Genomic DNA, 15682 nt, shown 5'->3' with positions numbered 1-15682 from the left:
AATATCCCAAAGAGTAATAGTATAGTAACCTGACGGGTTAATAGTATAGGCCCTCATTACTAAAGTCATTAGCAGGAAGGGCATCAATAATCACTTACATTTAAAATATTTAACATTTAATCTGATGGATCATTAAGAGGCAATTGCCTCCAGAATCCAGCTATTGGTCAAGCCCTAGTCAGTTGAGAACCACTGTTTGTAGAGCAAGGATGTATAGAGGGAAGCTGCAGCCTCAGATGCTAACTACATACAGTAGCTAAATATTAGCTGATGCTAGCTAGCTGCATTGCATTACTGAGGTTGTCGCATTGCCAGTGCAGTAGCTGTCGTTGCAGCATCAGCAGCAGCAGCAGCCAGTGATGGGTATCTAGGGAGCTCGCTACTGGAGGCGGTTCCAAAAGAAAATCAAATAATGCCAGTCAAGCAATATTAGAAGCCATACATACACGCACGCATGCACACGCACACACACACACGGCAGGGAGCCAGGACTTTGAATAACTGAGAAAAACACACACAGCAAATGCACATGTAAACACAGCCACAGAGGTGTGGACACTTGCTCACACACATAGCTGCATAGCTGAACATACTGTAGCTGCAACAACACAGCCACTCCCATCACACACGCATATCTGCACTCCGTTTACCACCCCCCACCCCCCCCCCCCCCCCACCCCCCCACACACACACACACACACACACACAGACACACACACACAGACACACAAGGAAAATTGATTGACAGCTCTACAGGTAAACGCCTGTGGCATTTACGAGTCAGTGGGAAGAGGGAGGGGCCTCCTTGTTCTGAAAAGCCCATTGAGTATTACAAGAAGAATAGAGTGACTAGAGACCCTGTAAGCCAGGCTATACTGTAATCAGAGGGTATACTATACCAGACAGAACACATAGAAAAGCACTACGCAGAGAAGACATGATCCCCTTTATGCATCACTACAAGGAATCATATCAGCTCTATACTGTACATTCTAGTTGGACGTGAGCCTGCATGAATAAGCCCCAAGTTGCAACAAAAGTCTAAATACGGTCATACTCACATATTGAACACTCTGAAGAATTGTGGGGAAGATGAGGGAGGAGGGGGAGGAGGGGGAGGAGAATGGGTGGATGGATGAACAGATGGATGAGATAAACAAACACAAAAAAGGCAAATGAGACAACACCAATAACAAGGACAATAAACCAAGAATACAAACAAGCAAAACCAAATATACAGTACAACACCTGGCAGTTATGAGGAAGCACATCAGTAGTAGTAGTGACAGTTGAAGGTTTAAGGTTACTCTGCTGGTTAGTCAGTAGCATCACAGAGGTCATTAGGCGGAATAGAAGAGGACAGGATGGGACAGGAGGGGACAGGACAGGACGGGATGGGACAGGGCAGGACAGGACAGGGCAGGACAGGACAGGACAGGGCAGGACAGGGCAGGACAGGGCAGGACAGGGCAGGACAGGGCAGGACAGGACAGGACAGGGCAGGACAGGACAGGGCAGGACAGGACAGGACAGGACAGGACAGGGCAGGACAGGGCAGGACAGGGCAGGACAGGACAGGACAGGGCAGGACAGGGCAGGACAGGACAGGGCAGGACAGGACAGGACAGGACAGGGCAGGACAGGACAGGACAGGGCAGGACAGGACAGGACAGGACAGGACAGGACAGGACAGGGCAGGACAGGACGGGACAGGGCAGGACAGGATGGGACAGGACAGGGCAGGACAGGACGGGACAGGGCAGGGCAGGACGGGACAGGATGGGACAGGACAGGGCGGGACAGGGCAGGACAGGACGGGACAGGACAGGACAGGACAGGACAGGATGGGACAGGACAGGGCAGGGCAGGACAGGACGGGACAGGATGGGACAGGACAGGGCGGGACAGGACAGGGCAGGACAGGGCAGGACAGGACAGGGCAGGGCAGGACAGGATGGGACAGGGCGGGACAGGGCAGGACAGGACGGGACAGGACAGGATGGGACAGGGCAGGACAGGACAGGGCAGGACAGGACAGGACAGGGCAGGACAGGACGGGACAGGGCAGGACAGGACGGGACAGGACAGGACAGGGCAGGACCCCCTCAGGGCAGGACAGGACGGGACGGGACGAAAGGATAGAGGTAACTCACCCTGTTCACCATGGAACTACCTCTTGGTAAAGACCTAGTCCCATCCATCTGAACATGCAGGCAAGAGAAAAAGACAATGCAGAGAGAAGAGAATGAGGGGAAACAAAGGCAGGAAGGTAAGGAATAAGGAATAAGGAATAATGTTGAGAAAATGAAGGAAAAGTGGAAAGAGAAACAAGAGGACAGGTATCATGCATTTGTCTGGGACACTGAACCACAGAGGATGTCTCTGTGGTTCAGTGTCCCAGACAACATCTTAGTCTGTATAAAGAGATAGACAGTCCCTCCAGGAAATTGTGATTTTGCAATCACAATGATTAATGCAAATTCAACCAATCTCTGCAATGTTTGCGGGGGCTTGCAACTTTTAACAATTCCTGCGACTTCTCCACAAAAATGGCTAAAGAGGTTCCTCAACTTGCAATTTTTTTGCCAGTTCCCGTAATTTTACCGAAAACAAACAAACACATTAAACTTTGCAAATCATATTGCCATTTTTGAGAAAAGCGGCTGCAAAATCAAGCATTTTTGATGATAACAATAAAAAAAACCTCTGCGAAATCCTGGAGGGACTGGATAGAGAGGAAATGTGGGTTCAGAGCATTTAGAGAGAAAGAAATACAGTGGAATGTGGAAAGAGATACAGCAGCAGTGTGGTGTTATGCTACTGTAAGTACAGGAGTGCAGCTTACAGGATATGAACTCCAATGACCTCAACCCACTTCTCCTCTTATTTTGGCTCCTCTCTCTCTGTTTCTCCCAACCTCCTTTTTCATGTCTTCACCCGTTCCCCAACTCCTCCCCCTCACATCGTTCCCCTCTCTTTTCATACTGAACATTATTAAATGCTCCTCCCTCTCCTCTATTTCTTTCTCCGCCCCAGCTGTTCTTTTTCCATCTGTCTCTCTGCTGTAACGCACCTGTAAAGCTTCCATCTGTCTCCCTGCTGTAACGCACCTGTAAAGCTTCCATCTGTCTCTCTGCTGTAACGCACCTGTAAAGCTTCCATCTGTCTCTCTGCTGTAACGCACCTGTAAAGCTTCCATCTGTCTCTCTGCTGTAACGCACCTGTAAAGCTTCCATCTGTCTCTCTGCTGTAACGCACCTGTAAAGCTTCCATCTGCCTCTCTGCTGTAACGCACCTGTAAAGCTTCGGCCTTGGCCACACTGATCCGTGGTATCTGTCCGTGTGCGTTCATTTCTCTGTTCACTTCCATTCATTTTCAATGACAGCTGTCCGACTGTCCGTGGAGCACTCAGAAGCGTACGTATCCAGAGAATTTGCATACGTTTTGATGGACAGAAAGTTGAAGAGGGATGAACTTTTTCTGGATGGACGTATCAGATAGTCGGATAGTCACTGTCCGTTTAGCCAATCAGAGTTGAGGTCTCGAGAGGAGGCGTTCCGAGATTTGTTTAAACTTTTCAAAGAAGATGGCGGCCGAGGCGGTGAAGGAGGCTATAATTAATGCTGTGTACACACCATCCCGCTATTGTACAACGTGATAGTCAGTGTCACCGTCTGATTTCACCATCTAATCTGGTCATTCAGTGGCATTTTATTGCCACATAAGTAACGTAGCGCACAGAGCTAACAGCTAGCTGACGCCAGCTTTCTTCTTCTCTCGGTTTATAGGCGGGTCGCTGACACCTTCAAGGTGCTTACCCCCACCTGCTGTACAAGTAAGTTACTTGTACATGCAACAGACATAAATCTATCCGTCTAACGGTTCTGTCCATTTTATGACGGATCAGTGTGGCCAAGGCCTTACATCTGTCTCTCTGCTGTAACGCACCTGTAAAGCTTCCATCTGCCTCTCTGCTGTAACGCACCTGTAAAGCTTCCATCTGCCTCTCTGCTGTAACGCACCTGTAAAGCTTCCATCTGCCTCTCTGCTGTAACGCACCTGTAAAGCTTCCATCTGCCTCTCTGCTGTAATGCACCTGTAAAGCTTCTGTCTCTCTGCTGTAACGCACCTGTAAAGCTTCCATCTGCCTCTCTGCTGTAATGCACCTGTAAAGCTTCTGTCTCTCTGCTGTAACGCACCTGTAAAGCTTCTGCCTCTCTGCTGTAACGCACCTGTAAAGCTTCTGCCTCTCGGCTGTAACGCGCCTGTAAAGCTTCTGTCTCTCTGCTGTAACGCACCTGTAAAGCTTCTGTCTCTCTGCTGTAACGCACCTGTAAAGCTTCTGCCTCTCTGCTGTAACGCACCTGTAAAGCTTCTGCCTCTCTGCTGTAACGCACCTGTAAAGCTTCTGTCTCTCTGCTGTAACGCACCTGTAAAGCTTCTGTCTCTCTGCTGTAACGCACCTGTAAAGCTTCTGTATCTCTGCTGTAACGCACCTGTAAAGCTTCTGTATCTCTGCTGTAATGCACCTGTAAAGCTTCCATCTGTCTCTCTGCTGTAACGCACCTGTAAAGCTTCCATCTGTCTCTCTGCTGTAATGCACCTGTAAAGCTTCTGCCTCTCTGCTGTAACGCACCTGTAAAACTTCTGTCTCTCTGCTGTAACGCACCTGTAAAGCTTCTGTCTCTCTGCTGTAACGCACCTGTAAAGCTTCCATCTGTCTCTCTGCTGTAATGCACCTGTAAAGCTTCTGCCTCTCTGCTGTAACGCACCTGTAAAGCTTCTGTCTCTCTGCTGTAACGCACCTGTGAAGCTTCCTTGTTTCTTCCCAGAGTTCCGCTCTTATGGGAGGAGGCAACATGAGCCAAATACTGGATGACTTTCTTGGTGTTCTCTGTTTTCCCTGCTCCAGACTCGCCTCTGGAACACACACACACACACACACACACACACACACACACACACACACACACACACACACACACACACACACACACACACACACACACAGACACACAGACACACACAGACAGACAGACACACACACACACACACACACACACACACACACACACACACACACACACATGTACCAAATAAATACCATTCTATTGACTCTATTGACACATATGGTCCCGGTCATGAAATGTACAGTATATAGTGTATAAGCAGGTTAAAGAGACAGAACACACAGGAATGGATGGCCAAACACACATTCATGACACCAGTGAACACAGAGCCCATGCAGTGCATTCAAAGCCACAGGTGTAAACAGAAAGCAGGTGTGGAGGATACAGGCCGTACCACTATTGTTGCTTTTGGAGCAGACTAAAGAAGAACGGAGTAAAAATACTCCAGGCTGTGAAAGATCTAAAAGCAGAAGCCTCATCCAAAATAGAGTCAGACTGACTGAGTGACACGGACCTAAAGTGGGATCCTTTACAATGACAGGAAGAGACTGACAGGAAGACAGAGAGACAGGACTATAGGCAAGCGAGGAGGTAGACACAGACATTATAGGCATGCATATACACACATGAAGGAACACACACACATGCACACACGCACACACATGCACACACGCACGCACGCACAGACACACACACACACACACACACACACACACACACACACACACACACACAATAAACTACAAATCAAACAGAGAAACACTACTCACGTGCAGAGGATTGCCTGATCTTCTCTGTCTGTGAAACAAAAAATATGACAATCACTGACTGTACAGTCTCAGAGCTAATTTCACACTCTAAAAAGACAAGAAAAACATGATTTTTATTTGTTATATAGACATAAAGTATCGACAGACAGATAGATGGATGGATCGATCATCGATCGATCGATGGATGATCGATCTCACCTGTTTTCTACAACACTGGTACAGAGTGGGATATGTAGTTTAATACATGGTTAACATCAAAGTCAACTGTGGGTATTTGTAGGCCTACAGTATGCATAGGCTGTAGACCAGGGATACTCAACCTGCTTTGCTCGGGGCCCACTTCTGCAAAATGACAGGCCAGTTAATAAACAAACAATAATAATATTCATTTTTCTGTAGCGGATTGTAGCTTTTTGGGGGTGTCATTTGGAGTTTAGTCTGACAATTTTGTGCACACAGGATAGTTACTGTATTAGTTAGGTTAAGTTAGTTAACTACATAAGTGCCTGAGCGACGAGCAGGTGGCAATATTTGACAATTTAGCTGGAGCTCAGTCAAACTTTATTTAACATTAGTTTTCATTGTGAATTAGAAAATGGTTGGCAGGGCCACTCTGCACCCTACAGTGAGCCGCATCTGGCCCCCGGGCCGCAAGTTGAGTATCACTGCTGTAGACCTACGATTGAAGGAATAAGCCACTGGAAGGTATGTGTGTGTGTGTGTGTGTGTTGGAGGAGGTGATGCATGACCATGTCTGCTGTATTTTCGTCAGTTATCATGTTACACCAAGCCTCCACCCCCACCCAGCAGATCACCAAACCTCCACCCCCACCCAGCAGATCACCAAGCCTCCACCCCCACCCAGCAGATCACCAAACCTCCACCTCCACCCAGCAGATCACCAAACCTCCACCTCCACCCAGCAGATCACCAAACCTCCACCTCCACCCAGCAGATCACCAAACCTCCACCTCCACCCAGCAGATCACCAAACCTCCACCCCCACCCAGCAGATCACCAAACCTCCACCTCCACCCAGCAGATCACCAAGCCTCCACCCCCACCCAGCAGATCACCAAACCTCCACCCCCACCCAGCAGATCACCAAACCTCCACCTCCACCCAGCAGATCACCAAGCCTCCACCTCCACCCAGCAGATCACCAAACCTCCACGCCCACCCAGCAGATCACCAAGCCTCCACCCCCACCCAGCAGATCACCAAGCCTCCACCCCCACCCAGCAGATCACCAAACCTCCACCCCCACCCAGCAGATCACCAAGCCTCCACCCCCACCCAGCAGATCACCAAACCTCCACCTCCACCCAGCAGATCACCAAACCTCCACCCCCACCCAGCAGATCACCAAGCCTCCACCCCCACCCAGCAGATCACCAAACCTCCACCTCCACCCAGCAGATCACCAAACCTCCACCTCCACCCAGCAGATCACCAAACCTCCACCTCCACCCAGCAGATCACCAAACCTCCACCCCCACCCAGCAGATCACCAAACCTCCACCTCCACCCAGCAGATCACCAAACCTCCACCTCCACCCAGCAGATCACCAAACCTCCACCTCCACCCAGCAGATCACCAAACCTCCACCCCCACCCAGCAGATCAGACCTCTGAACTTCTACAAGGCCTCATGCCTGGTTTGACGGCTAATACATATTACATGAGTGTTCAGCAAAGAAGACACACACACACACACACACACACACACACACACACACACACACACACACACACACACACACACACACGCACACACACACAGCCCCAATGATTCAGTCTCTGACAGGGCATTGAGTCTTGACATGTTAGCAGCTCCTTCGCTAATAATTTCTGTAGAAAGAAGCAAGACACCAACTCATTTGGTAGCCTACTACACGACACTGGCAGACAAATGGGCTGATGTAGTTTGTGACATTTCCCCCCCTATTCGCTTTGAAGTTTCCCACGCATGCACAAGAATTCACACTGGTCGTACAGGTTCAATAATTGTGCGGTAACACACCTACAAGCTAACCTGAGAGGGAGGGGGAACTCAGACACACAAGAGAGAGACTGATTGTCTCCTTTCCTGTAATCTAGTGATGACACCCTGGGGCAGAAACATTGCTCAATCCACACTTCACTGCTTTCAAATAGTTTGTTGGGATTTTTTTTTCTGTCATTTCATGAACTCCACATGACAGCTACGGCATGATAAACATGGCTGTTATGCATTGTTGTTACAGGTATGTTTTGTGGTTAGTCCTATCTGATGATACAAACACAACACATGTGCAGTGTTACGATGGTAGCCACACCTACAAATCTATAATATCTATCAAATCTAAAATAACCCGTTGCCTCTTTCTTTTCACTTATAAACCTTTTTGATAGCAGCCATGTGTCAATAACAAACGATAACACACCTTTGAGTGTGGCTCATGGTTTGGCCTACAGATCAAAGATCACAAACACGTTTCAGTGCCTCGTTCCAGGCCATGTTGAAGGAGCTGATAGTAGATGGGCGGATGGGTTAGCTGGTGTGAGAGTTCGCTAGGGGTCAGGGGTCACAGATAGTGTAGAGTACCTTGCAGCATGTTAGGGGTCGGGGTCACAGATAGTGTAGAGTACCTTGCAGCATGTTAGGGCTCAGGGGTCACAGATAGTGTAGAGTACCTTGCAGCATGCTGCGGTAGGCGGCCTCTGATATGGCGTAGATGTGTGGGGGCATCTCGTGTCGCTTTTTGCCACGGTACATCTCCACGATGGACTCTGTGTAGATGGGCAGGTTCTTGTAAGGGTTCACCACTACGCAGAACAGCCCTGAGTATGTCTGTAACACACACACACACACACACACACACACACACACACACACACAGACACACACACACACACACACACACACACACACACACACAGACACACACACATACACACACACATTAGAGATGTACTTCTAGCTTATAATATCAATATTTCATCACTTTGGTAATGCACCTTAATGCTGGTTGCCACCCACCATAAAACCGAACATTGAAATTGATTCGTCGTTTGGTCTATCGAATGTCACGAAATGTCCTGACTAACAGTCCACAACCCAAAGAGAATCACTTTAGTGTCATAGAAGACTAAAGAAAGCAGAAAAGGGGCATCCCATTGTCTCAGCTGGTAGAGCTCTTAGTCCTTCGCGTGGCCGACCCGGGTTCGAATCCCACCCGTTGTACCTTGCCGCATGTCATCCCCTCTCTCTCTTCCCACCCTTCCTGCCTGCCTACTCTCCTATCCAATAAAGGCAAACATGCCCAAAAAACAATCTTAAAGACACCAGAAAATATTCACATTCAAGAAGCTGGAACCATGCAGCGGTAGATTCACTAGCTGGGTTTCCATCCAAATGTTTCGCAACTTTTAATCGAATTTTCAGAAAGTCGGCAAAAGAAAATGCAAAATAATGCGTGTTTCCATCCACTGCTATTTTGCGAATTATAGAGCTGTCAATCACCTCGTGTTTGAGGCTGTCTGAGCTGCTGATCAGCTGCTAGACCCGATATACAGCTCTATTAAACACATCTAATGTTATTCATTTAAAGTTTCTTGATGACCTACAAGTAGACAAAGGTACCATAACGCCATTTCTGGATTACCAGGTGCGACTCGGCAAGCATAACGTTATAATCCACGGAGCAGATAGTAAGTGAATACAATTTCATTCAATTCTAGAAGTGAGTCGCCTTAATGGACGGCACGGTGGCTCAGTGGTTAACACTGTTGCCTCACAGCAAGAAGGTCCCGGGTTCGAACCCCGGTCCGTCCCAGGTCCTTTCTATGTGGAGTTTGCATGTTCTCCCCGTGTCCGTGTGGGTTTTCTCCGGGTGCTCCGGTTTCCTCCCACCATCAAGAAAGACATGTATGTTAGGGTTAATACTCCTGTCAGTGCCCCTGACCAAGGTACTGGCAAAATAACTGGAGTTGGTCCCCGGGCGCTGCACAGTGGCTGCCCACTGCTCCTAGTTCTAGGAAGGTTCCTAGTAGAGGATGGGTCAAATGCAGAGGATGAATTTCCCCACGGGGATAAATAAAGGATAACTTAACTTAACTTAACTTAACTTAAAGTTAATACCCCTGAGGGCGGGTATTGTGCTGCGTATTTACCATTATTTACCGTGTGTAGCCCTATTGTGTAAGCTAGACACGGCATGTCATGTTTTGCAGTGATCAAGGCAAACTGCGTGGTTTTTGAATGGAGAGACAACGGAATATCGCTTCATCTGTTTCCACCACACGTTTAGCATTTTCCTTTTATCGATACACCCGACTTTTCACCTCCCTCAAGCGTGAAAACTTTTTTGCGATATTTGGAGGGTTTTGTGAATTAGGCAGCGTTTCCACTCTGTTTTTGTATGTTTTTGTATGTTTTTGTATGTTTTTGTATGTTTTTGTATGTTTTTGTATGCGCAAATTGAAATTTCGCATAAAAACAGGTGGATGGAAACCCGACTACTGCCAACCAACACGAGGGTCACAGGTTTGAGCCCGCGTGTTACCTCCGGCTTGGGCGGACGTCCATACAGGCACAATTGGCCGTGTCTGTGGGTGGGAAGCCAGATTGAGGGTATATTATGTCCTGGTCATTGCACTAGTGCCTCCTCTGGTCGGTTGGGGGGTAGGAGGGGAACGGGGGGGAATAGTGTGATCCCCCACACACGGTACGTCCTGCTGGTGAAGTGAAACGCCTCGCTGTCAGGTGAAAAGAAGTGGCTGGCGATTGCACATGTATCGGAGGAAGCATGTGCTAGTCTACAACTCTCCCCAGATCGCAGAGGCGGTGGGGCAACAACTGGGACAGGGAATTGGTCGAGTACAACTGAGGAGAAAACCGGGGGGGAAGAAGAAGTTGGAATCGGAGAATTTTAAATAGTTGGCGATTAATTTTCTGGGGATCGACAAATCGATGAATCGCTCTAGTTGTATGCTACCAAGTGGCCATCCCCACCCATAGAGCCAATACACAGCCTTCTCCTAACGTACTCCCATAGAGCCAATACACAGCCTTCTCCTAACGTACTCCCATAGAGCCAATACACAGCCTTCTCCTAACATACTCCCATAGAGCCAATACACAGCCTTCCCCTAACATACTCCCATAGAGCCAATACACAGCCTTCCCCTAACATACTCCCATAGAGCCAATACACAGCCTTCTCCTAACATACTCCCATAGAGCCAATACACAGCCTTCTCCTAACGTACTCCCATAGAGCCAATACACAGCCTTCTCCTAACATACTCCCATAGAGCCAATACACAGCCTTCTCCTAACATACTCCCATAGAGCCAATACACAGCCTTCCCCTAACATACTCCCATAGAGCCAATACACAGCCTTCTCCTAACGTACTCCCATAGAGCCAATACACAGCCTTCTCCTAACATACTCCCATAGAGCCAATACACAGCCTTCTCCTAACATACTCCCATAGAGCCAATACACAGCCTTCTCCTAACATACTCCCATAGAGCCAATACACAGCCTTCTCCTAACATACTCCCATTGAGCCAATACACAGCCTTCTCCTAACATACTCCCATAGAGCCAATACACAGCCTTCTCCTAACGTACTCCCATAGAGCCAATACACAGCCTTCTCCTAACATACTCCCATTGAGCCAATACACAGCCTTCCCCTAACATACTCCCATAGAGCCAATACACAGCCTTCTCCTAACGTACTCCCATAGAGCCAATACACAGCCTTCTCCTAACATACTCCCATAGAGCCAATACACAGCCTTCTCCTAACATACTCCCATAGAGCCAATACACAGCCTTCTCCTAACATACTCCCATAGAGCCAATACACAGCCTTCTCCTAACATACTCCCATAGAGCCAATACACAGCCTTCTCCTAACATACTCCCATAGAGCCAATACACAGCCTTCTCCTAACATACTCCCATAGAGCCAATACACAGCCTTCTCCTAACATACTCCCATAGAGCCAATACACAGCCTTCTCCTAACGTACTCCCATAGAGCCAATACACAGCCTTCTCCTAACATACTCCCATAGAGCCAATACACAGCCTTCTCCTAACATACTCCCATAGAGCCAATACACAGCCTTCTCCTAACATACTCCCATAGAGCCAATACACAGCCTTCTCTTAACGTACTCCCATAGAGCCAATACACAGCCTTCTCCTAACATACTCCCATAGAGCCAATACACAGCCTTCCCCTAACATACTCCCATAGAGCCAATACACAGCCTTCTCCTAACATACTCCCATAGAGCCAATACACAGCCTTCTCATAACATACTCCCATAGAGCCAATACACAGCCTTCTCATAACATACTCCCATAGAGCCAATACACAGCCTTCTCCTAACATACTCCCATAGAGCCAATACACAGCCTTCTCCTAACATACTCCCATAGAGCCAATACACAGCCTTCTCCTAACATACTCCCATAGAGCCAATACACAGCCTTCTCCTAACGTACTCCCATAGAGCCAATACACAGCCTTCTCTTAACATACTCCCATAGAGCCAATACACAGCCTTCTCCTAACATACTCCCATAGAGCCAATACACAGCCTTCCCCTAACATACTCCCATAGAGCCAATACACAGCCTTCTCCTAACATACTCCCATAGAGCCAATACACAGCCTTCTCCTAACATACTCCCATAGAGCCAATACACAGCCTTCTCCTAACATACTCCCATAGAGCCAATACACAGCCTTCTCCTAACGTACTCCCATAGAGCCAATACACAGCCTTCTCTTAACATACTCCCATAGAGCCAATACACAGCCTTCTCCTAACATACTCCCATAGAGCCAATACACAGCCTTCTCCTAACGTACTCCAACTGCAATGAAAGTCCTGATGACACACAGAGACAACTTAGTCATATCGTAATACGCCTCTCTAAAGTATTCCAACCATGTAGCCCTGTTCTCCCATGTTCATCTCTCAATCTTTCCCAACAGCTACATCCTCCATCTTAACGTATGACTAGAATACAGTTAATTGCCAATCCTATATTCAGCGTGCCTGAGTATGTCAATTATCATCTGCTTACGTCAATATGACTTCCTTTCCCATCTATCTATTCTATCCTACTCTGATCTCTTCCATGCCGTCTCACCCCTGTCTTTCTGCAGAAGAAACTGGAGACGCACACACACCCCCCTCACATGAACAACTTTGTAAAATGACTCCTCGCCTCTCTCGTCGCTCCCTATCAGTTACACAGGAGATGCCAGAGCGCTCGCCACAAACACATGCATGCACACCATATCACCAGTGTACAGTCTATGTGTATATTGGCAGGGTATATGCAGGAATCTGAAATTTAATACCTTTTAAGACCTTTTTTTTAAGACATTTTCAATATATTTTAATCACACATCACATCACATAGCTTGCCACAATACGATATCGATTCAATTTAGGGGTCTGCGATCGATATGAGATGATATCATGTGCTCATTTAATACCATCAGCACAATAGCTACAACATTTAATACCTCTCAAATGGTGATTAAAACGTCTTAATACTTTTTAAGGGCCTTAATTTCCCCTACATTTACTGTATTTATCACCTTTTAATGCTTTTCAAGAACCCGCGGATACCTACCCTGATTGATGTGAGGAATGTGTCCATAGGTTCTTTATTTCGTATTTTCTCTAGGCTGACATGTCACAGTTGTGTGTGTGTGTGTGTGTGTGTGTGTGTGTGTGTGTGTGCACTCACATAGATCAAGCCAGAGAAGTATCTCTCTCTCAGGTTGTGCAGCACTGAGGCCTCGTTGAGGCAGGTGAGGTCGGCCATGTCCTCCACCTTACTGAAGCGCGGTGGGTTCATTCGCTGCACCTCCTCCCTGGACAGGGTGAGGCGCCGCTGGCTGTCTGTCAGCTCCACGTCCACCTCATCCCCACGCTCCTCCCGGATACTGGCCGACTGGAGGGGAGCGGGAGACCGACAGAGAACATGTTAAATGCGATCGGATCAGTGACAGAACGGCTCATTTGAACTCTTCTGTCACCCTTCTACCCCGGCATTGAAAATTAATCTTTTGGGAAAACAGAGAAATAATTATGTCCAATTTGTTATAAAAAAGAGAAATTCAACACCAGACAAGAATACATGTACATAGCATAACAGCAAGCGGGAGAGAGAGCAGCTTCCTGTCATGGTGCCTCTGTTATGCCTGGAGGACAGGAAGTGGTGAACTCTGGCTGTGGCCAGGTCACAGGACCCCTGTTATGCTACACTTTATTCACTCTGCCGCTTGACACACACGCACGCACGCACGCACGCACACACACACACACACACAGACGCACACACACACACACACACACAGACGCACGCACGCACGCACGCACACACACACACACGCACGCACGCACGCACACACACACACACACAGACGCACACACACACACACACACACACAGACGCACGCACGCACGCACGCACACACACACAGACGCACACACACACACACACACACAGACGCACGCACGCACGCACGCACGCACACACACACACACGCACGCACGCACGCACACGCACACACACACACACACACACACACACACAGACGCACGCACGCACGCACACACAGTAAAATGTGTCTGTGTGTGTCTGTGTTTGTATGTGTGTATGTGTGTGTGTGTGTGTGTGTGTGTGTGTGTAGTGCCTTAACTACATGCTCAGAATATGAAATTGAATGAAATCATATGTGTGTCTGTGTAAAATCTGTGTGTGTGCATGCGTGCGCGTGCATGCGTGCGCCTGGGTGCGTGCGTGCGTGTGTGAGCGCGTGCACGTGTGTCCAACAGTGCCATTCTCAGCTGAGAATGAGAGTCATGAGTGTAAAATGAAGTCAGTGTCTCTGCAGTGGCCTCTTTAGCATCAGGAGGCTGAAGGAGAGTATTGTTCTATTCATAGAGTTCTGTATTAAACCAGTCCAGCAGAAAGAGGGAGACTCAGAGAGTGGAGAGACATCCAATTCATATGTCACATTCTGTAACACACACCAGCCAATAGAGGTTTGCATCCACCTGTTTTCATGCAAACATTTTAATTGCGCATTAAAATCCTGAGTGAAAACACCGGAAAATTCGATAAAACCTCCAAATATCGCAAAAAAGTTTTCACACTTGAGCGAGGCGGAAAAGTAGGATGTATCGATAAAAGCAAATGCGATAAATGCAGTGGAAACAGCTTTAGCGAATTAACCAAACTCCATTCAAAAACATGCCGTTTTAATGGAGGAAGACAGCAGGATAAAATAATAATAATATAATAATAATAATAAATATGTATGATGAAATAACATAGGTCACATTTTGCAACACACACCAACCAATAGAGACTCAGAGAGTGGAGAGATACTAGATATTGAATTGATATGTCACATTCTGTAACACACACCATAGCATAAAAACCTGTTCCGTTTGCAAAACAGAAGTACTGAGACAAAGTGGAACCAAAGAACGGCATGACAAGAGCCCTGTGACAGTCGTTAGGTCTAAATGTGTTGGAAAGCATCATAAGACACATAAGAGAATGAAATGCTTAGAACACAGGAAATAGGACGTTATCGTGTGAATGAAAGCTCATAAAATGTGATAATACACACAAACAGGCTAAGCTGCCTCGCCCCACCTGCGGTGAAAGGCACACACATGAAGCTAATCATTTACCTGAGCTTTAATAGGAATGTGATGACAAGATGTAAACATCTATCGTCCTTAATTGTATCTCGCTCCCACTGTCATCTAGTCCAAGCACTTCACCTCCGGCTATGGGACCAGATGGTTTCAATTAGGTGTTAGTGTTTGTGCTAGTGTTATTTATTTCCTGCCCTGATGAAGACCTTATGGGCTAAGGCCTTTTGGATTGACATTTCTACTCTGTTCCCTCCGTACTGGATTTAGAGTGCCTTGGCCATTTTGTATACAGCTCAAGA

General features: G+C 47.5%; 1 protein-coding gene across 1 annotated transcript in view; it reads right to left on the bottom strand.

Moving 5' to 3' along the window:
• The window catches only part of myh14 (myosin, heavy chain 14, non-muscle), a 77656-nt gene that overhangs the window by 54847 nt on the left and 7127 nt on the right, over nt 1–15682 (bottom strand). The window contains exons 3-6 of the mRNA XM_083639617.1: nt 13456–13662; nt 8358–8514; nt 5682–5709; nt 4807–4921 (exon numbers count right to left, since the gene is read on the bottom strand). Of these exons, the coding sequence (XP_083495743.1) occupies nt 4807–4921; nt 5682–5709; nt 8358–8514; nt 13456–13662 (507 nt within the window). The remainder of the gene's footprint in view (nt 1–4806; nt 4922–5681; nt 5710–8357; nt 8515–13455; nt 13663–15682) is intronic.

This window comes from Poromitra crassiceps (genome assembly GCF_964638095.1).
Source record: "Poromitra crassiceps genome assembly, chromosome: 1".
NCBI classification, from domain to species: Eukaryota; Metazoa; Chordata; class Actinopteri; order Beryciformes; family Melamphaidae; genus Poromitra; species Poromitra crassiceps.
This window is presented reverse-complemented; position numbering and strand designations above follow the sequence as displayed.